Source organism: Brachyhypopomus gauderio, chromosome 1 (genome assembly GCF_052324685.1).
Source record: "Brachyhypopomus gauderio isolate BG-103 chromosome 1, BGAUD_0.2, whole genome shotgun sequence".
NCBI lineage: Eukaryota > Metazoa > Chordata > Actinopteri > Gymnotiformes > Hypopomidae > Brachyhypopomus > Brachyhypopomus gauderio.
This window is the reverse complement of record NC_135211.1, coordinates 5,517,504-5,540,089: the sequence shown is the minus strand read 5'-3', so window position 1 is coordinate 5,540,089 and position 22,586 is coordinate 5,517,504. Positions and strand designations below refer to the sequence as shown.

Here is a 22,586-nt window from a genome sequence, read left to right as displayed (position 1 = left end):
CTAACACTGTTAGGTTCCCACAAATGAATATCAAAACAGAAACAGGCATGTACATAAATTAGTAGAAAATAAAGAAAATATTAAGTTTACCTGCCAGTAACATGAGGATTGCTGCCATCGTAACATATCCTGAAGTTTGTAAAGACATGGTAACATCACCGTTTACACAGAACTGATACTTGAAGCTCCAGTAAGTTGTGACTTTAGACTAAATGTTTCTGCTAAATGATCAAAGAAGAATCCTTAAATGAAGGCCTGTGCTGCTTTGCTCTGTTACTGAGTATAACGGCCGTGACCTCAGTCCTGCTGCCCCTCACCCATCCTACACTTGGATGTTGTGATCTTGGTCACTGACATACAGCAAAGATACGGTATGTTGGTGTGTTGAATATTTAACACCCCTCCCCCTTTACATTACAGCCTCTTCCTGGTACTCTCCTCCAGAACACAAAAACACATTCAAGTGTGATATTCTTCTTCCTGTTTTTTGTACTTATTTGTGTGTTTTATTTTAAAGACGAGTTAAAGATGTTCTGCCCTGACCTGGTATGGGGTTTGGCCTCTCCTGTGTCCAGCATCTTCTGTTACACCAGATGACATATCACTCTTGTCAGCATCCCATTTATATTTATTTATATATTTAAATTACATATTTTATATTTATTATATATTTATTTAATATTAAGCATATTTTTATATATTTTGTCTTCATGATTGTTCAGAGCCCTTAATCACATAATTTCACACAGAGTTTCCCAGAGTTTCACACAGCAGAAATTGTGAGTATATGTAGGTATGAAACAGGATGTCATTGGGCCTATTATTAAGAAGAGAGCTTATCTTACACCATCAGTAGAGTCTGAATAAGTCAAGTGTTGCGCTACACATTTATACGACTTTAGTCTTAAACACATGCCCAGATCCCAGTAAAACACACACAGTTGCTATAGTGACAATTTAGGGGAAGATACAGGAATTATTTTTGTTTATTTTATGGTCAACACTGAACGACATTAAAGTGAAAGCCCAGGGTATGTTATTTACATATATTATTTTATAAACTGTTTGTTTTAAAAAATTGTTTTACTTACTAGAGGTAAGTAATAAATTCTTCATTGAGTAGGCTGTACACTGCAGGACAGGAAATGTATGTGTGAATCATCACTCAAAATAGGAAAGTCTGCTAAGTACATCTTCTTCCTGTTTCCTAGCTAGAGTTGCACCAAAGCATTGTGGATCTTGTTGTTTTTGTATTTCATCCTCAGTATACTGATGCATTAATGCATGTATATATAAAATATATAATGTATGTCAATGACTGACCAGACCAGAATGACCAGAATTTAATGACTTTCCCATATATTACTAAATGTAATATGAATATCATCTAAATTGGCCAATGAGACAGAGATACAGAATCCAGGGTGGTATTGAAAACCGATGAATAAAATACCAAATAAGTATTACAGTAAACTGGCTGAGTCTAGAAATGGTCAGTGATGGACTGAACTCTGGTAATGTATTTATATCCTGTTTCTGTCCCCCAGAGAGCAGTGAATTACTTAGTCATTACTTACCTACATGCCCGTATGTATAGCAAATCACAAAAATGCACCACTGTTTCTTTAATTTCTTGCTGACTAAGGCTTTACTGCACATCATTATCTTCATCCCAATGTCTGGACATATTCACATATCTGCACTAGGCCCACAGCGGGGCGTAAACTTCTGTGTGTGTGTGTGTTTAAGGGGGGTCTCCAATATGTCCAGTGTTTCTGAGCATTTTTCTGTTTCACACATTCCAGCATATCAATCAATCAGCCTTTATTGTCATACATTATACAAGTACAATGTATGAGAATACATTCCCCGGGGACCAGTGTTAAAGCACCGGGAGCCCTGGGTCAGAGTAGCCGCAGCATGTTTCGCTGCCATATACTCCGCAGGGCGGGGGGAGAAACAGATAACATTAGGAGGAGACAAAAAAATATGACCACATTATTCTCACAACAGGACAGCAGTCTGTGTGCATGCAAAAAATCCCCATAGCACATACAGCATTGATAACACAGACAGTAAGCAGTGAGAGGCGTGATTCATTCAGATAGGGAGGGGGGAGTCAGCAGCCTCTCACAGAGTTTTTGTATCAAAGTTCGCGGTGGAAGGCGAGAGCCATCTCTGACAGTCTCTGTGTGGGGGTAGGAGCAGGTAACCAATTTGACAAACTTCTGGGAGAGATTTGAGCACAATCCTGGTGAGGACTTTTACTTTCTGAACCTGGAATTTCCACGTTCCGTCCGGACATGTGGGTTCTCCCGCACCATGACTCCTCATGGAAAAAATAGTGTCAATTGCGTTGAGAGACCACCTGATCAAATCCATTTTCTTGTTAAAATTCGAAGAGCAACAGCAGGGTACTAAAACGAGACAGAGAATCTAGCTGAGCTGAGCAGAGGGAAGGGAGTGCCGGAGCAGAGATAAAGTGTGACTGCTTCTCTTGAAAGCCAGAAGAAGATGTCTGCCCTCTCTAATGACATTGACAGAGAAGAAGTGATTTGTTTTCTGTAAATTGTGGTCATGTTTGTAGGATATTATGTTTATGACTCTTTGAAGTTTTAACATAGAATATTGGCAATATGTTTGTGCCTTTAATGGTCAATTGATTAACAAATTTTCACTATATAGTACGTTAAATAATGAAATAACTAAATACTTACACCCCAGTAGGACGGTGGTTGAGTTGTGGTGTCCTAGCTGGTTGTGAGTGGTGCAGTAGTAGATAGGGTTGCCACCTAGGTCTGACAAAAAACAAGGACACTGTCATACGTGAACGTAAATTGTTGACGGGGGGGTGGGTGGCGAACGTAAAATGTTACCGGGGGGAGGGTGTAAAATGGACACAGCGAGAAAAAAAGACAGATTTAAAGTGTGCAGAAACAGTCTAAATAGTCGTTTGAACTAAACAAGTGAAAACCGGGACATTAAATGATTTTTTTTTGCCGGGACCGAATATTAAAAAGAAGGAAAACCGGGACAAACCGCAACAGCCCGGGAAAACCAGGACAGCGACGTGAAAACCGGGACAGTCCCGGGAAAACCGGGACCGCGACGTGAAAACCGGGACAGTCCCGGGAAAACCGGGACAGGTGGCAACCCTAGTAGTAGAGTCCACTGTGCTGGGAGCTGATGGTGGTGATGCTGTAATTCTGGCCTGTTCCCAGCAGTGTGTCTACAGCTGCTCTCTGCTTAATGCAAAGTTTCCCATACCAAAGCCTGTGATTGAAGGGGAGGGTCTGTATGCTAACAGTGCACTGTAGGGAGGGTCTGTATGCTAGCAATGCGCTGTAGGCAGAGTCTGTATGCTAGCAATGCTCTGTATGGAGGGTCTGTATGCTAGCAGTGCGCTGTAGGGAGGGTCTGTATGCTAGCAGTGCGCTTTAGGGAGGGTCTGTATGTTAGCAGTGCTCTCTAGGGAGAGTCTGTATGCTAGCAGTGCGCTGTAGGGTTCTTTCTCTGTCTTTAGTAGGGCCTTCACACCTTTCACAGGCTGCTGTGCTTTGTTAGAGATTTGGGAGAATCATGGGTCACTAGTCAGATGTTTAAAGTCATTCTCATTAAAGGTTCAGTAAAGAATAGATCACTGGCTACACACTGCCATGGTTGTAAAGGCAGGAGTATCTATAGTGACTTTGTGCCGTTGGTTGTTATACACACAGCACAAGTCCTTCAGTAGATTTAGACTAACAGGTATCACAGTGATTGCTGAGCTGCTGCCCTGCGGTTAATGAAACTAAGTCACTGATGTATGAGGGGGAAGAACTGTGTCTTCAGGTCAGATGTCTTCAAACAGGATCTTAGTGGGCATATAGATGAGAGGGGAGATCATGTAGTGTAAATATAGACTCATGACATTTGCACCACTTTAGTGTTAACAAAACACTACTCTTGTTCTACTACTCTTGTACACTGGACTCTTGTTCAGAACATTCCTTTAGATAACAGATATGAAGCTCTCTCCTCAACTGGAGTAGCAGGAATAGAGCAGTCTCACCACAACATACTGCCTCCCTCTCCAGGACATCAAGGACATCAAACACACCCCAATCAGCATCACAGAACCAACTCCAGTCTGGCTGCTAAGCAACAGCAACAGCATGCAAATAACTCTGGCCATTCGCGGACCAACCACCAGGCTGCCAACTGTGTTAGCCAGCAGCATGCTAACAAGCATGCTAAGAGTCGTCCCAACCACCAGCCTGCAATCCGTGCCAGTCGACGGCTAACTAATGAGCATGCTAATAGGGTTTGCCATCGGGATGCTAACCATGTTGGCCATCGGGGTGGTAACCATGTTAGCCGATGAGGCATTAACGGTGAAAGGAGACGAGGAACACCGCCACAGCCCAAAACGCTGCTAATTGGGGACTCAGTCATCAGAGATGTATGGAGCAACAGTATTAAGGCCTTTTGCTTTCCTCGTGTTACTGTCTGTGAAGTGATACCCATGATTCCACGCATATTGCAAGACCATCCAGCTACAGAAAGACTGATTGTCTTGTCTTGTCATGTCGGCTCTAGCGATGTTTACAAACAACAGTCTGAGATTCTGAAACAGGATTTTAACCATCTGCTCGACATTCTGGAGTTTTCCCAGTGTGAAGTGTTCATTTCTGGACCGATACCTACTGCACGTCGAGGCAGTGGTCACTTTACCAGACTGCTGGCTCTAAACAGCTGGCTCACTACAGCCTGTGCACATCGGAAGGTAAACTTCATTGACAATTTCAACATCTTTTGGAGGCGTCCTGAGCTTTTTAAACCGGATCAGCTTCACCCTAACAGGGCTGGGACTCAAATGCTTGTGGTTAATCTAATGCATGGAATCACTCACATGCGGAACCTGCACCCAACCGCCAGCAGTAACGTCAGTAATGTCAGTCAAGGAGCCAGGAGCCCACCATGTCCTGTCAGAGAATCTGTCCACAGTCTCAGAGGTAAACTCCAGGAGATTGATGAGGTTCCGCAACACTACAGTCTGCAGTCTTGTAGGAACGCACTTACTTCTCCTGCACACTCAGTGACTCAGGTCTGACACACTGGAACCCATGCTCCTAGTCAGTGCTACATTCCAGTTATTTTAAATAGCCGGTGGCATGGCTCTCAGAATCGAAATAAAAATGTAATCAGAAGAAAACACAAGGGCACAAAACATTGTAACAAACAAAATTTGATCCCAGTGAAATGCACAAGTGATGTAAGTGATGCCAATCAAACACATCAAGTCTTCAAAGTCTCCTTACTAAACGTCCGCTCACTCACAAACAAGTCTTTTATAATAGCTAAATTAATTGAAGATTATTGTCTGGACTTTCTTTTTCTAACAGAGACTTGGCTTGATAGCAATGGAGCAATAGTGCTAAATGAAGCTTCGCCTCCTGACTTTAACTATTTTAATGTCTCTAGAGTAAATAAGAGAGGTGGTGGTGTTGCATGTTTTTACCATAAAGCATTCCGCTGTAAGCAGATCTCATTAGGGGAACATCCTACGTTTGAATATCTGGCAGTACAACTCAACAGTACTTATTCAGTTCTTTTGATTGTTATCTATCATCCTCCCAGACTACATGCAGACTTTCTTGAAGATTTTGAAGAAATGCTTTCAAGGATTTTAATTGATTTTGATTATGTTTTAATTGCTGGGGATTTTAATATTCACATGGATATATCCACAAATCCAATCACTTCAGAGTTCATGAGGATGCTTAACTCTTTTGATCTCATACAGCATGCATCAGGCCCAACTCATAAGCATGGCCACATTTTAGATTTGATCATTTCTAAAAGCATAGAGGTTAATAATACTGAAATTATTGATGTTGCAATCTCTGACCATTTTGGTGTATTTTTCAATATGTCATTATCTACTAGAACACTCAGTGAAAAGCGCACAATAACCAAGCGTTATCTCAGTGCTGGCAGTGCCGTGGCCTTCACAGACATGATACAGTCCCTCCCTCCTCTCTCAGAAAATGGGAATGAGCTAGTTGAAACATTCACACAGAGAGTTAAGAACTGTATTGATGCTGTGGCACCAAAGGTAACTAAAATTATCTCTGGTAAAATTAGGATGCCCTGGAGAAACACTCCTTCTATTGTAAAATTTAGGCAAGATTGTAGGCAGGCTGAGAGACGTTGGCGAAGGTCAAAATTGCAAGTACATTTTGATATTTATAAAACAACATTGCACAATTACAACAGTGAAGTGAAATCAGCAAGGAAAAACTATTTCTCTACCTTAATCAATTCATCAAATAATAACTTGGCTGTCCTGTTCAGAAGTATTGATCAGCTAGTAAACCCCCCCTCCTGTGTCTTCCCTGAGACAGGGAACAGTTGAAAAATGTGATGAGTTTGCAATATTTTTAGGGACAAGATTACTAGTATAAGGCAGAACATAGCAACAAGCACTAATATCAACTATCAAACCTTATATCAGTTACTCAGCCTAACTTTAATATGTCTTATTTCCAAGAAGTTGACATGGTAACACTACTTGATGTGATTTCATCACTAAAATCCTCTACTTGTGAACTGGACCCTTTACCTACATGCTTTTTCAAGCAGGTTCTGAGCTCATTAGCAAATGAAGTTCTAACGATTGTTAATCAGTCTCTGCAATTGGGTGAATTCCCTAACCTTTTTAAAACAGCAATGGTTAAACCACTATTAAAGAACAGAAATCTTGATCCCACAATTCTCAGTAATTATCGACCTATATCTAACCTTTCCTTTCTTAGCAAAATCATTGAAAAAGTTGTGTCAATCCAGTTGAATTATTACGTAAAAGTAAATCAAATAAATTACACTTTTCAATCTGGTTTCAGAGCTCTCCACAGCACTGAAACAGCCCTAGTTAAGGTAGTAAATGACTTGAGATTGAATAAGGATGCAGGCAAACTCTCAGTCCTTTTTCTGCTGGATTTAAGCGCCGCTTTTGACACGGTTGATCATGAAATTCTTCTTGATCGACTACAGAGTTGGGTAGGCCTTAGTGGCTTAGTCTTAGACTGGTTTAGATCGTACCTAATTGGGCGTTATTACTATGTAGCATTAGGTACCTCTTCCTCCACACGTCAAAAAATAACTTGTGGCGTCCCCCAAGGATCAATTCTTGGGCCGTTACTATTCAACCTATATATGCTTCCGTTACCACATATCATTAATAAACATGGTATTAGTTATCATCAATATGCAGATGACACTCAACTTTACATTTCTCTAGAACCTAAGGCCCTAAAATCAATTTGCTCACTGTTTGACTGCATAGATGATATACAGACATGGATGTCTGACAATTTTCTGCAATTAAATAAACAGAAGACAGAGGTTCTTGTTCTTGGCAGTGATTCACAAAGGAATGATGTCCAGACTTATTTAAATCAAATGAATCTGAATGCCACACAATGTGTTAAGAACCTGGGCGTCACCTTTGATAATGAGCTCAGCTTCAAATCACACATCATGACTACATGCAAGACAGCTTATTTTCACCTTTAAAACATTGCTAAGGTCCGAGATATGCTCACTCCTGCTGACAGTGAAAAACTTGTCCATGCATTTATCACATCAAGGCTAGATTATTGTAACACTGTTCTATCTGCTCTTCCAAAGAGCTCTATTTCGCACCTACAGCGAGTTCAGAACGCGGCTGCAAGGGTTCTGACCCGCAGGAGAAAGAGAGATCATATTACACCTGCACTCCACTCACTGCACTGGTTACCTGTCAGCTTTAGGATAGATTTTAAGGTTCTAGTCATGGTTTTTAAATGTCTTCATGGTCTTGCCCCTCTTTACCTCAGTGAAATGATGTTAGATATGTTAGATACATTTTCTTTTTGTCTTCTCCTTTTTATGTTTCTTTTATTTATACTGTAAAGCACTTTGAGTTGCATGTATGTATGAAAGGTGCTATACAAATAAAGATTATTATTATTATTATTATAACAATGTCAGCTGCAGACCAAACACAGAGCTGCTGTAGTTACCATGTAAGGGAAGATAAATGAATTTTATTTCATAAACACTATGGTGAATAAAAAGGTTTGGAACAACTCTAGTTTAACCAGCTTTGATGATGAAAGAGAAAGTCCACAGTGTATCACTTCAATAATGTCTTTAATAGAAAGGGCTGAGGAATCAGACGGCTGTGGCCCTGGGGGTGGTAACCACGGGGGTGGTAACAGGGCTGGACCATGAAAACAGGTAACAGGGTGGTAACAGGGACCATGGTAATAGGTAACAGGGTGGTAACAGGGCTGGACCATGGAAACAGGTAACAGGGTGGTAACAGGGACCATGGCCAGAGTAAGTGGAAGGGTGACAGACACCCGAATGGTGAGTGGGACAGGGACAGGACACTGATGGGTAGAAGAATAGATACAAAAGGAGCAATGGAGACAGCCAAGGTGACTGTGATGAGGACAGGGATCACAACTGATACAGTGATGAAGACGGGGGAGCTACCCATGAGGCCAGGATGGGTAAAGGGACCAGGGCCCAGTGTCAGGATGGGAAAATAGCTGGCTGGGCAGTCCAGGTGCACCAGTGGCAACATGCGGGGTGGTGCATCTGCAGACACAGAAGTCCCTCTCCTCAACATTTCATGGGGATCTCCCTCCTTCAGGCAAACTTTACCCACTGTTTTTGGGTGAAGCTCTGCACAATACAGCAGGCAGGGCATCCACCCGTGAAACCTCACTTTCATCCACCCATGAAACCCTATTATCATCCACCCATGAAACCCCACTTTGATGCAGTTTTTTCAAGTGATGTTTTACATTTTGTTTCTGTTTACATTCTTGAGGCCTGTATGGACACAGAATGAATGAATGAAGGTGCACGTATATGTACCTTCCCCCAGTACTCAGAGATACTTGCAATCAACACACAGCTTTTATCCAGTCAGCACACCTGTGAGAAGTAACAGCCCATTGTGAACAGCATTCTCTCGACCAGAAACCACAGCCCCCTGGAGAACTGCTCTGGGAGCAGTAAGGGGAGAGAGGCCACAACTAACACATCTCATTTCTCTTAAAGGAGGCGCTGTGATGTAATCCAGTTCAAGAAGTGTAATTGGCCGCAGGGAGCCATCGCGTTTGCCGTGGTTATAGCTGCTCACCTACATTTCAGGCCCTAAACTCTGGAACACTATACCTGCTGTTAAGTGCACAGATCACATGTTGTGTTTTGCTCTTCCTGTCGTTTGACATTTGTAGGTGGACTCGTTGCTGCCAATCGTCATCTGGACATGCACAATCAACATCGGTGTGTTCCACCAATCGGGTTTCGAAATGGCTTCACCAGCCCACCAATGGGGTGCTTTAGGAGGCGGGCGTTCTTGGATAAAGGATGGACGGACAAGAGACAGAGACACAAATGACTGACATTCAGCAGATATTTATCTGCATATAGTAGATGGGGGGGGATATAGTGTGCGTATCGGAAGCTAATAGTCAGTGTATGTTATGCATTACATGTAGTGTATATTGGTGATTGTCAGGTCTTTGCTAAGTGTTTGTGACGTTCACTGTTCTTGTGGGAGGCTACAGTGAGATAGGTTAGTTTTTTTGTTTGTAGTTATTTCTGTTGTGTGTGTTAGGAAAGGGGGCGGGCATCACTTTTGTATATTTTGTTAGATTTAGGGTTTAGGTTTGCTAGGTAGAGTAGAGTTTTTTTTTCTTTCATTGATTTGATGCCACCCGTACCCCACCATAGGTCAGTACATGGGTAAATAGAACGTTTATTGGCTGTTAAATCTAGCCTGTTGAGCGGTTATGACTTTTATTAGCTGTAATGTCCTGTTTATCTGTGTTATTGCATGTTTGGATCACTCTCTGGATATCAGTAAATCATCAGTTTGTCTGTTGTGTACCTTTTATCGTATACCACCCTACACCCAGTAGCCTATGCACCTGTTTCTTACCCAAGTCTTGGTTCTATTAGAGAACGGGGACATAACAAGTGGGGCGTGTATGGAGATATCTGTTACACTCCTTCTCCAGGATTCTCTCCATCGGTCCTGATATAACAGGTAGCAATGTGATTGACGCTGTGTGTGTAGGTGGGGGATATCTGTGGTAATGTTGTTGGTTTTGTAATTCGCGACACTGTCTTAGGTCAGCATTATGGCTACATTTGATCAACAGGCATTTCCTGAAACAATAACTCATGAAAAGTTAGCGACATGTAAAAAGGATGAGTTACTTGTTATAGCTAGCCACTTCAATCTTTCCGTGTCGAGGGCGTTATTAAAGAAGGATATCAGGGCTTTGGTTACACATCCTTTCTTTCGCTTCGTATCAAAGTTGAGCTTCTTGTGCCCCCTAGAGAATTGCCATCGTCTGACAACTTAGAGGAGCCAGGTGAAACAGGTTCAAATGGAGGGAGACCAGATCGTACCTCTGATGCACCTCCTGATGAGACTCTCTGTACATCGGACCAAACGGGGCAAACTTCACTTCCCACCTGTATAGGTGAGGCACCGCCATCAGATACCAGCAACATCAGATACCTGTAACAATGTGGGGCTCTCTGACGTAATATCACCTATTTGTCATGCACACAAAACACCAATATCCACCAAACATGCATTATGCTTCCCCCCCTTTTTTATATTTCTGTTTCTAATTTTACATTGTCTAGTTTCCTCATCCCTTTTGTAACAACCAATGCAACTACAACTCTCAGCACCCCACACACAGCCTGGAAGAACTCTCAAATGATCACCATTCATTCACATGTGTCTCATCACCAAACTGTTGGTCTTTACAGAAATCACAGAGGACGTACACAATCATGAGCACGCAAAGGCAACACTGGCAAGAAAAAAAATAAGGAAGAAACTTTGATAAGGGGAACTCGTCCTTTTCTGCTCGACATCATATGATAAAACTACTCATTTTAGATCTTTGTTTCATTCGGTTGTCCTATTTTTTTTATATGTTTGTGTATTATAGGTTCTATAGTTTTTAGCATAGTGTCATGGTAGGCCAGGCCAGCCCCACAGGGGAGCCGCCCAATTCACAACACTCCACCTCCCGTTTACTCCCACGGTCTCAATCACCCACTTATTAAATCGTCATGTGCACCTGTTCCTTATTTCCCACGTCTCTCCTTATAAGCCCACAGGTCCTACAAGACAGTGCTGTGCATTCCTTGCACTCTTTGTAGTGAGCACTGCACGTCACGTCTTCCGCTGCCTTCTCTCCTGACACCAAGTTACAGTGACTCTTGTGCCTTAAGCACTTATTTGCGCCACGCTGTGTGAATGCTGCATTTCTTTTGTTTCCTCATTTCAAGTGCATATTGTGTTGTGCAATGAACATTAAAGAAACCATGGCGCCATTCACCACGTCTGCTGCTTCTGTCACCCCGTTACACATAGGATTAAAAATATTATAATTTTTTGTGATTTATTATCATACATTTAGAATGATTAGATATGCAAATGAACTGGTTAACTTTAAAATTATGTAATATTTTGTTCCTCTGGTAACCAAGCATATAGGAAAGGGAAGGAAACTAGAATTGTGCCAATAACTATTACATAAGTACTCTAGATATTTACACAAATCGTCCCCACACTCAATCTCACTCACGTCTACTGAGAAAGGAAAAGGTGAGACACACAGCACAATGTAAGTACATTAACAAGTGTTACCAACGAGTACACACCGCGTGAAAAAACTGTGAGAGAGGTGGACCCAAGTGCTGGTTTAAGTAGAAGGTATCTTCAGTGAGAGAGAGAGAGAGAGAGAGAGAGACGAGCTCACAGTAGAAAATAAACAACACGAACCAGTCCCAGTGATCCAATTTATAACGGGGTTGTGCAGTTTAAACCACAGAAGTCTTAGTGTGATGGGGTGACGAGTGACGGGGAGAATGTAAAAACTGATGGTCTCTGTGCGACCTTGGATGCTTAAACAAATGGTTGTGGTGTGGTGAGAAATGAAACCCGCGCCCACAGGCAGGCCATCCAGTGCATGCACGTGTCTTGGCTGTTCCAGTCTCTTCAGGGGACTCTGAGCTCCTCTGCCACGCTCGGTCGCATCAGATTCCCCGACGCTCCCGAGTCCACTAGGGCAGAGACCCCAAAAGATACGGCCCCATAAGAAACGTGAACCGACCAGGTAAGTAAACTGCCCGTCAAGGAAGTACTCACCCGGGGATGACCGCTCTTAGAGCCAGGGTCTCTTGTAGGGGCCGCGGTCACCCCCACCTGCATAGGTTCAACCTGGTCCTTCTCCATGGTGGGCTTTGGCATCGGAACGGGCATCTGAGGCGTGGGTGTAGTGTTTTTCATTCTTTCTTGTAAGAGCCGGTCAAAGGTGACTGCCAGTCTCACCACCTCATTGAACAACTTCTCTTCAGGACGGCAGGTCAGCTCGGCATCGTAGTTTGGGCTTTAGACTGGCTAGAAAATCGTCCGTGAGGGCAGCGTCATTCCAGCCGGTTCCCGCCGCCAGGGTGCAGAACTCTAGGGCATGCTAGTGATGGAATACCTCACGAACAAAGACGTCATAGTTCAGGGTGAGAAGCGAGTCCCCTGAGATAAGCACCGCACCCCAAGCTAGCGCTTTACCCGCGAGATGGGAAATCTTATAGGCTACCTTAGCTTGATCAGTTGTGGCTGGTAAGTGAAGTAAAGCCTGCACTGAACCAGGAAGCCCTCACAGCTTTCGGGAGCTCCTCCATGCACTTCGGGGGGTGCTATAGACGCTCGCTCTCTCCTGTTGGCCTGTGTATTTCTATCAGCTTCCATCTGTGAGGAGAGAGCTTGCAGACAGCCAGTTACTGAGGACAGTAATTCTCTTAATTCGTTGAGTTCTTGCTGCTGCTTACCAAGCTTTCAGCCCTGATAGGCCAGGACCTTTAGGGGTGACGTCTCTTTGGTTGCAACTCAAGGTTTTCATCATCCATGACAAGTAACAAAGTAACGAGCACGAAGCAAACGGCAAAGCAAAAATGCACTAACTCAAAAGAGCAATGAACAAGCAAAATAAAGGAGGTTCTCTCCTTTACGCACAGCAGTGTGCAGCTATGTAGGAGATGTGTAGTCCTCAAGGAATGTGCAGCACTGCACTGCACCACCTGTGGGAATAAGAAGGTGTAAACACTGACAACACACAGGTGTTAGTAATCGGGTGTTGAGGACCTGGGTAGTGGCCTAGTGCTAGGGCCTCTTGTTAGCTTTTCTTGAGACAGAGCAGAGAAAGAATCAAGAGCAAGAAAGAGATAGGATATCAGTATGAGGATTACATTACATATGATCATGGAGAGATAGGAGATCAGTATAAGGATTACATTACATGTGATCATGGAGAGACAGGAGATCAGTATAAGGATTACATTACATGTAATCATGGAGAGATAGGATATCAGTATGAGGATTAAATTACATGTGATCATGGAGAGATAGGAGATCAGTATGAGGAATACATTACATGTGATCATGGAGAGATAGGAGATCAATATGATGATTACATTACATGTGATCATGGAGAGATAGGAGATCAGTATGAGGATTACATTACATGTGATCATGGAGAGATAGGAGATCAGTATGATGATTACATTACATGTGATCATGGAGAGATAGGAGATCAGTATGAGTGTAACAGAATGGACTGTGTTCAGGGTGGGTGTAATGCCTGGGCTGGGACAATAGGGGAGCTGTGGCGCTGAGTGACAGGAAGTGCCCAGTTTGAGATGATTGCTCACCTATAAAAGCAGGAAGTTGGAGGTGCTGAGCAGGGTTTTCTTGGTCTCCTTTGTGCAGGGGGTAAGGTTGGTGGCGTACAGGTTGATTTATTTTTGGAGTGTCTGTGGTAGGTGTGTGAGGTATCATTGGTATGTTTGTGTGTTGAGGCACCATTGGTGTGTTTGTGTGTTGAGGCTGTTTGACTGGTCTGGTTAAGTTATCAGTGACTTGCTTGATCTTTGTGGTTGGGTTTCGCTGAGATTTGGGAGAGTGTATGAGTGGGTGCCGTTTCAACGTGTGGTTTGGTGTATGGTTGTGTGTGTGTGTGTGTGTGTGTGTGTGTGTGTGTTCAGTTGTTTTTTGTTTGTCTCCGACTGGGTGGCCAACCGGTACTGGGACACTGTGCGCCACCAATTATTCTAGCCAGTGGCTTAGCATGGGCAGTAGTTCGGATTCGGCCATGTGTTTGATGTATGTCTTTTAGATCTTCTTTTAAAGCTAATAAAGGTAATTCTATTTTATTAGTGGGGTTTAAGCTTGTGCATTGGGGCCACTGGCTGGGGTGAGGAGTCTAGCTGTTCACCACAGGCTTAGTCCAGGTTTTGCAGAGGTTTATCTCTGATGAGCTGTAATAGTTTTACCCCTGTTCACACCAAATGGTTGGGTGGTTTTGTAGTGATCTTGTAGCTAGGTTGTATGATTGCTGTGCTCCTTGTTTGTAGTGTTGCCCCTGTAGGTGAGCAGCTACCCCTCCAATCCTCCCATGAGTCTGATGTATTTGTTTTAATAAACCCTCAACTACATTTGATCTGTCTTACTGCTCTTCTGTGGTGTCGTCAACTTACTGGTGTCGGAACCTTGTGTTACATCTTGGCGTAGCCGGCAGGACCAGTATTTTAAGGTTGTTACACCATTGAAGATGTCTCAAAGTCGGAATGAGGGAGTTGGGAGACCAAGAGCTTTTTCTATGCCATCTCTCTTTCCATATATGATGCCTTGCTCTAGATTCTCAGGGGGGCGAGGGGCAGATGATATTTCTTTTAAGCAATGGAAGGGTGATTTGGAAATGTGGTTTAGAATGTATGCTATACCTGAAGAAAATCAAATTGATTGGGTTTTTAGCTGCTTAGATGGAGAAGCAAAGAGGGAGATGGCCATTCTGCCTAACACTGACAAAGATACAGTGGCAAAAGTTTTCCAAAAACTTAACGATTTATATGCTAGCCATGCCTGTGCTTCAGTCACTCGTTCACTTTTTTTCAAGTGTAGGCAACACTCAGAAGAGAGTGTGAGAGGCTTCGCGCTCCGTTTACAGGAGTGTTGGCAGAAGATGATGGTGAATGACTCTGCAAATATTCTGAATCCAGAGGTGCTGATGCGAGACCAGTTCATCTCTGGACTTTCAGATGAAGGGCTGAAGAGGGACCTGAGGTTGAAGGTAACATTGAGTAATGCCCTTACATTTTCAGATGTGAAGACTGAGGCTGTACTGCGTGCAGGGTTAGAGGAAGAGGGCCATGCTTATTGTGGAACAGTGAGGAATGCCCCACAAAAGCAACCGTGGGATGATGATCTTAAGAAACTAAAAGGGGAATTGAAGGTGGAGCTGGCAAAGGAAGTCGAACTCCAGGTGAATACTCTTTCCCAGACCCTCTTGCAGGGTATAAGGGAAGAGTTCCAGAAGGCAAGACAGCAGGGGAGTCCCCAGAGCAACGGCTCATTGGAGGTCCCTCAAAGGTCACGCAGCTATTCCCCAGGCCCAAGACACCAACGGGCAGGCCAACAGCCTAGGCCCCGTGAGTATGATGACCAAGGGCGCCCTATATGCTTTAACTGTAGGACTCCTGGTCACATTGCCCGCCAGTGTCCTAAGCAGAACCTACAGCCCACTTTAAACTAGTGCCCCCTACCGTTGAGGATCGAACAGTAGGCCTACTGGCAAATGATCCATTACATACAGAGGAAAATTCATGCCCTACTCCTTCCCAGGTAGTGTCTGCAGTAAACCCTGCAACTTTTAAATCAGTCTCCCAGGACATTGTTTTCGTTCCACCAGTAAACCCGTCCCCCTTGACGCTGTCTACACCAACACCTGACCTATCCTATCCAAGCCCTCTGTCACTGCAAGTAGTTAACTCCACAGTAGTAAATGGCCCTTCAAGCACTAGTGTGCCCCCATGCGATCTTGTTGGAGAATGCCCAATGATTCAGGTGTCCATGGATGGAGTGACTGTTTCATGCTTACTGGATACGGGCTCTCAAGTATCCATGATGCGTCAGGACTGGTTTGAAGAACACTTTGGAAAGAATGGTCAGCGGTTAAGGGATCCCACTTCTTTGCTAAAGTTGAGGGCAGCCAATGGCAAAGAGATACCATATCTGGGTTACATAACGCTTCAGGTGGACATTGCTGGTGTAGAGCTAGAGAATGTGGGCGTAATTGTGGTAAAGAATTCATGCCTGACAGTCTCTGCACTAGTGGGGATGAATATTATCAAAGAAGTGTGGCAAGTTTTGTTTCAGAAGAGCGGCCCCCGTGTTGTCAAGAATCCACCACCATTGAATGCCTTGGGAAAAGTGACGTGGCAGAAAGCTATGCATATCTGCCAAAAAGAGCATCGCTTCACTTCACCAGAGGGCTTTGTGGGCTATGCCCGTCTGGCTAGTCGGCGCCCTGTCACAGTGCCAGGTAATTGCGAGGTGCTGTTGAGCTGCAGAGCTAGAAACGGACCTTGTGGTCGAAGTTATGAAGCCCTCATGGAGCCGCTACCTACCAGAGATGGCCTGCTGGTGGCTCGTACTTTGGTGAAGGTGAAAAATGGCCAGATGCAGGTGCGTGTTAGGAATATCAGTGCTACACCATTGGCCGTGTATCCATACCAAAAATTGGGAGAATTGCTGACATTAAGTGGGTGTGAAGTGTTTGATGACTGTCCTGACTTGCAGTTTGCCCCCAATGATGTTGGCGAGGTGCCCGTCAAGGTCGTGGGAGTAGGTAGTGTGAACACCAATTCACCACCTCAATTTGATCTAGAAGGGGTTCAGCTGTCAGCTGAGCAAAAAGAAAAACTGGCCACACTGTTGATCAAACACCAGTCTGTCTTTTCACAGCATGAGGAGGACTATGGCTGTACGGAGACTATTTTACATGAGATCCCAACAGGTGATGCAGCCCCAATCAGACAGAGGTATCGACAGATCCCTCCTAATCTGTATGGTGAGGTCAAAGCTCTGATAAAACGAATGTTGGATGCTGATATAATCAAACCTAGTTCAAGCCCATGGTCTTCCCCAATAGTCCTAGTACGAAAGAAGGATGGCTCCATTCGGTTTTGTGTAGACTATAGGCAGCTGAACCAGGTAACCAGAAAGGACTCCTATCCCCTACCTCGGGTGGAAGAAGCGTTAGCCAGCTTAAAGAAGGCCCGCTGGTACTCTACTCTTGACCTTGCATCTGGTTACTGGCAAGTCAAAATGCATCAAAAGGATATGGATAAAACTGCTTTCACCACCCCTATGGGGCTATTCGAGTTCCAACGAATGCCGTTTGGTCTGTGCAATGCACCGGCAAGCTTCCAACGCCTAATGGAGAGCTGCTTGGGGGATCAAAACTATCAATCACTGCTGATTTATTTGGATGATGTGATCGTTTTTGCTGCAGACTTTAGTAGCCACCTTGACCGCCTTGATTTTGTTTTTTCTCGCCTTTCCCAGCAGGGCCTAAAGTTGAAACCAGACAAATGCAAGCTTCTCAGAAGCAGTGTGCAATATCTGGGTCACGTGGTGTCTGATGCTGGTATAGCTCCAGACCCCGATAAGGTGATGGCTGTTCAGCAGTGGAAGGTACCAAAGTCTATTACAGAGTTGCGAGCCTTCCTTGGCCTGGCTGGGTACTATCGCAGGTTTGTGAAGGGGTTCTCACAAATAGCAACACCACTGCATAAGCTACTGGGGGGGCACCCTACTAAGAAATCTAAGGCCAAAGCCTTATGCCCTCCTTGGGATTGGTCTAATGACTGTGGAGCAGCTTTTGAATCCCTTAAACAAGGTCTTGTGCAGGCACCAGTTCTGGCATTTGCAGATTTTACACTACCCTTTCTGCTTTATACAGATGCAAGCCACAGAGGCCTAGGGGCCGTGCTCTCACAAAGACAGGACGGACAGGAGAAAGTTATTGCTTATGCCAGTAGGGGTCTCCAGGGTGCAGAACGCAATGATGCTAACTATAGCTCTTTCAAACTGGAACTACTGGCTCTTAAATGGGCCATCACTGAAAAATTCCACGAGTACCTCCTCGGCTCAGACTTCACGGTATATACTGACAACAATCCCCTTGCACATCTGGCCACAGCACGATTAGGGGCGGTGGAGCAGCGGTGGGTGGCTCGGCTGGCTAGTTACAGATTCCAGGTCAAACATCGCTCTGGTAAAGCAAATGTAAACGCTGATGTTCTGTCCCGCTACCCAGTAGGTGCTGCAGTGGTGCCAGAGGACGACGATGGTATGGAGGTTCCCGGGTTCCAAGAGGTGGCCGTCGAAGTGGTGCAAGCTTGCCTCTTGGGGTCCAGCTCAGTGGCCTGTAGCGGACCAGCACCAGACTGGCCACAACCTTCTGGGGGTTCCAGAATAGGACAGGACTGGACAATGGAAAGGTGGGCAGAAGTGCAGCAGCAGGACTCTGTAATCTCTCGCGTATTGCATGTCTTCCAGAGGAGGAGACCGTTGCTGTGGGACGAACGACAAAGGGAAGCTCCCAATGTACTGAGGCTGTTGAAGGAGATGCCCCGTTTGCAGCTTCAAGAGGGGGTGCTATATCGTTGCACCCAAGACCCAAACACTAATATGCCACGGTACCAGCTCCTCCTCCCTCAAAGTCTTCAGAAGGAGGCATTTACTTGTTGTCATGACAAGATGGGCCATTTCGCTACTGAAAAAACCTTGAAAATGCTGCAGACAAATTACTATTGGCCACACATGGCTATTGACGTTCAGAAATGGTGTGCGGAATGTCCACAGTGCACCCTTAGGAAAAGGCCGGGCACTTCAGCTGTTGGGTTGACCCCTGTTGCTGCTTCTTACCCTCTCGAACTGGTCACAATGGACTTTTTGTCTCTTGAAGCTGCCGTCGGAGGCTTCCAAAATATTATGGTGCTGACCGATCACTTCACCAAGTTCGCCTGGGCCGCAGCCACCCGGGACCAAACGGCGGCCACCACAGTGAGGGTTATGTGGCAGCAGGTCATACAGTACTTTGGTTGTCCATCCTTGTTCCATTCAGACCAGGGTCCAAACTTTGAGGCGGCAGTAGTAAAGCAGCTCTGTGAACTATATGGCTGTAAAAAGAGTCATACCACTCCCTACCATCCTGAGGGTAATGGCCTCACCGAGCGCTTCAACCGGACCCTACTTGGAATGTTGGGAACCCTGGTGGATGAAAAGAAACAAAGGTGGGCTGATTACTTACCCGAAATGCTGCATGCCTATAATAACACTGTCCATAGTTCCACAGGGTATACACCATCCTATCTCATGTTTGGCCGGCATGTCAGGATCCCCTTGGATGTGATGCTGGGACACACTGTGGAGGAACAGAGTACTGTGGAGGAGTGGGTGAGAAGACACCATGAGCGCCTACATTATGCCTACAGGAGAGCTGGGGAGTTGACGGGCAGGGCAGGGCAACATCAAAAGAAGCAACATGACAATCGGGGTCTTTTGGGTCCTTTAATGGTGGGAGAACGGGTGTTGGTCCGTAATGTTGGTCCTAAGGGACAGGGCAAATTGGCTAATTTCTGGAGCAGTACGCCCTATGTGGTGATTAAACAACCGAACCTTGACATACCTGTTTATGTTGTTAAGCCTGAAAAGGGAAGTGGGAAAGAAAGGGTTTTGCATAGGAAGTTGCTGCGGCCATGTCCTCTGTCTTTACAGGCTCCTGGGGAAGAAGCGGCGGCAGCCACAGATGGATCTGGACCCTTAACCCAAGCTGCCAGTGAGGCTGGGCCCTCAAACCCTTGGTTGTTCCCACCGACCTGGTTTCTACCACCTCTGACAACCTGCATTCCCCCTGCCCAACCGTCCACAGAGGATGGGGCGGCCCCTGATGCTGGGGGACCCCGTCGGTCACATCGGACTACCAAAGGCATCCCACCAGAAAGATATGGGGATGCTTGAGGTCAGCCTGAGGACAGGCTGCAGAAAAGTGGAGGGGGATGTAACAGAATGGACTGTGTTCAGGGTGGGTGTAATGCCTGGGCTGGGACAATAGGGGAGCTGTGGCGCTGAGTGACAGGAAGTGCCCAGTTTGAGATGATTGCTCACCTATAAAAGCAGGAAGTTGGAGGTGCTGAGCAGGGTTTTCTTGGTCTCCTTTGTGCAGGGGGTAAGGTTGGTGGCGTACAGGTTGATTTATTTTTGGAGTGTCTGTGGTAGGTGTGTGAGGTATCATTGGTATGTTTGTGTGTTGAGGCACCATTGGTGTGTTTGTGTGTTGAGGCTGTTTGACTGGTCTGGTTAAGTTATCAGTGACTTGCTTGATCTTTGTGGTTGGGTTTCGCTGAGATTTGGGAGAGTGTATGAGTGGGTGCCGTTTCAACGTGTGGTTTGGTGTATGGTTGTGTGTGTGTGTGTGTGTGTGTGTGTGTGTGTGTTCAGTTGTTTTTTGTTTGTCTCCGACTGGGTGGCCAACCGGTACTGGGACACTGTGCGCCACCAATTATTCTAGCCAGTGGCTTAGCATGGGCAGTAGTTCGGATTCGGCCATGTGTTTGATGTATGTCTTTTAGATCTTCTTTTAAAGCTAATAAAGGTAATTCTATTTTATTAGTGGGGTTTAAGCTTGTGCATTGGGGCCACTGGCTGGGGTGAGGAGTCTAGCTGTTCACCACAGGCTTAGTCCAGGTTTTGCAGAGGTTTATCTCTGATGAGCTGTAATAGTTTTACCCCTGTTCACACCAAATGGTTGGGTGGTTTTGTAGTGATCTTGTAGCTAGGTTGTATGATTGCTGTGCTCCTTGTTTGTAGTGTTGCCCCTGTAGGTGAGCAGCTACCCCTCCAATCCTCCCATGAGTCTGATGTATTTGTTTTAATAAACCCTCAACTACATTTGATCTGTCTTACTGCTCTTCTGTGGTGTCGTCAACTTACTGGTGTCGGAACCTTGTGTTACATGAGGATTACATTACATGTGATCATGGAGAGATAGGAGATCAGTATGATGATTACATTACATGTGATTATGGAGAGATAGGAGATCAGTATGAGGATTACATTACATGTGATCATGGAGAGATAGGAGATCAGTATGATGATTACATTACATGTGATTATGGAGAGATAGGAGATCAGTATGATGATTACATTACATGTGATCATGTCAGGTGATCTCCCAGTCCCTCATCTCAAACAGGCCTACCTGTTATCCAGTCTCCCCAGAGGTCATGTGGTCTTCATTTATGTGGCAGTTATGTTCAGACTATTGTGAGAGAAATTATTGATTATTGACTAATTATCATTGATTAGATCATGTTTAGTTATTATAAGAGATCATTATGAACTTTATGATTTTGGACATGTCCATTCTGACTAAGCAGAAGGACGACAATAATGAAGTAGTGTGATTCAGTGTAACCATGTTTAGTTCATATTATGCATGTGTGCTATACGTGACCCAGGTCAGGGAGAGTGCTGAGGGTAAGAGCACTCTGTTAATTAACTGGTAGTCACTAGGCTACTAGTCTTGGGTCATTTAGCTTTCTCTGTGTTCAACTGATACATCAGTTGCTTCCGCTAACTCTAGGGAAGTCCATATTAGGAGATACACACATGTGAGACAAAGTAGCCTGCTGGACGCTTATGTTTTGGAACATGCTGTGCTAAAGATAACCTGCTGTTAGAACTGCTGAATTGTGTTTAAGATTGTATATAAGCAGGGGGAGCGCCCCCCTGCCTTCAGAGTTGTCATGCTTGAATGAGACTCTCATGTCTGTGTCTGTCTTGTATCTGTCTTTGTCCTATTTATATATATTTATATATTTGTAATAAATTAATCATTTAACCACGTCTGAGTCCTCATCCATTTATTAGAAAATTTCCACGACACTATATTCACACACCACATTCACAGATCAGTGATCAGTATTAGAGCCGACTGCCACACCCACTGTGATGTGCTTTAACTCACGGGAGACACGAACAGCCAGAAACAAATTCCTTGTGTGTGATTCTGATTCTGATTTTCTGGAACTAAAGAAATGAACCAGGACACATGATGACTTAGCATAGTTAGTAATGTGAACACTATAGAAAGAATGAAAATATTATGGAAAATCTGCAAAGCCCTTGTGATAAATGTTGATGGAATTTAATGGCACTATTTAAAGCTTGAATTCTTTATAAAAATCAATATTACTATAATAAGTGCTGCAAAATAATGAGAAAACCTACAGAAGAAAAACAATATGAAAAAATCAAAGCATCCAAAACAATAACAAATGTACAGAAAACAGCAGCGAGTGCTTAATGATACTCACTTAAAGACGGGATAAACTACTGAAGAGTAAATAATCTGGCAAACATCATCAGCAAATCTAAAACAATAATTAAAGCAGGCAGTATTTAATGACACTGATTAAAGACTGGAACTGATTGGCTAAGACTTCTTAAAGCTCCATGATTATAAAGTCATGGTGTTGGACCACCGGTGGGGAATGAAGACGTTCCATATTCTGATAGTGATCAAACTCTGTTCTGGAGAACCTCTCACCACTGAGGACAACACAAACAATACAACAAAAGAAAAATAACCAACATTATGGATCTTAAACAT

At 44.3% G+C, this 22,586-nt stretch overlaps 1 protein-coding gene and 1 long non-coding RNA gene across 7 annotated transcripts in view; one reads left to right on the top strand and one right to left on the bottom strand.

Annotated features, from left to right (window-relative positions):
* LOC143525097 (B-cell receptor CD22-like) overlaps positions 1-22,586 on the bottom strand; it is a 40,732-nt gene that overhangs the window by 5,349 nt on the left and 12,797 nt on the right. The window contains exons 9-10 of one of the 5 annotated variants that reach the window (XR_013133589.1): positions 22,291-22,525; positions 21,844-22,003 (exon numbers count right to left, since the gene is read on the bottom strand). The exons of 2 other annotated variants lie outside the window; for them this stretch is intronic. Coding sequence is in view for 2 of the 3 variants with exons in the window: in XM_077018745.1 (XP_076874860.1) it covers positions 91-148 (58 nt within the window). In the remaining variant the exon portion in view is untranslated. Of the gene's footprint in view, positions 1-90; positions 333-21,843; positions 22,526-22,586 lie in introns of those variants that run through there. 2 more of the 5 variants (XM_077018745.1, XM_077018876.1) reach the window with 2 other exon arrangements.
* On the top strand, positions 9,435-11,381 carry LOC143526011 (uncharacterized). 2 transcript variants are annotated; one of them, XR_013133801.1, is made up of 4 exons: positions 9,435-9,616; positions 10,003-10,090; positions 10,387-10,532; positions 10,831-11,381. It is a non-coding gene; the product is annotated as an uncharacterized LOC143526011 (long non-coding RNA). The 2 variants fall into 2 exon arrangements; XR_013133803.1 differs by having other exon boundaries at positions 9,435-9,774.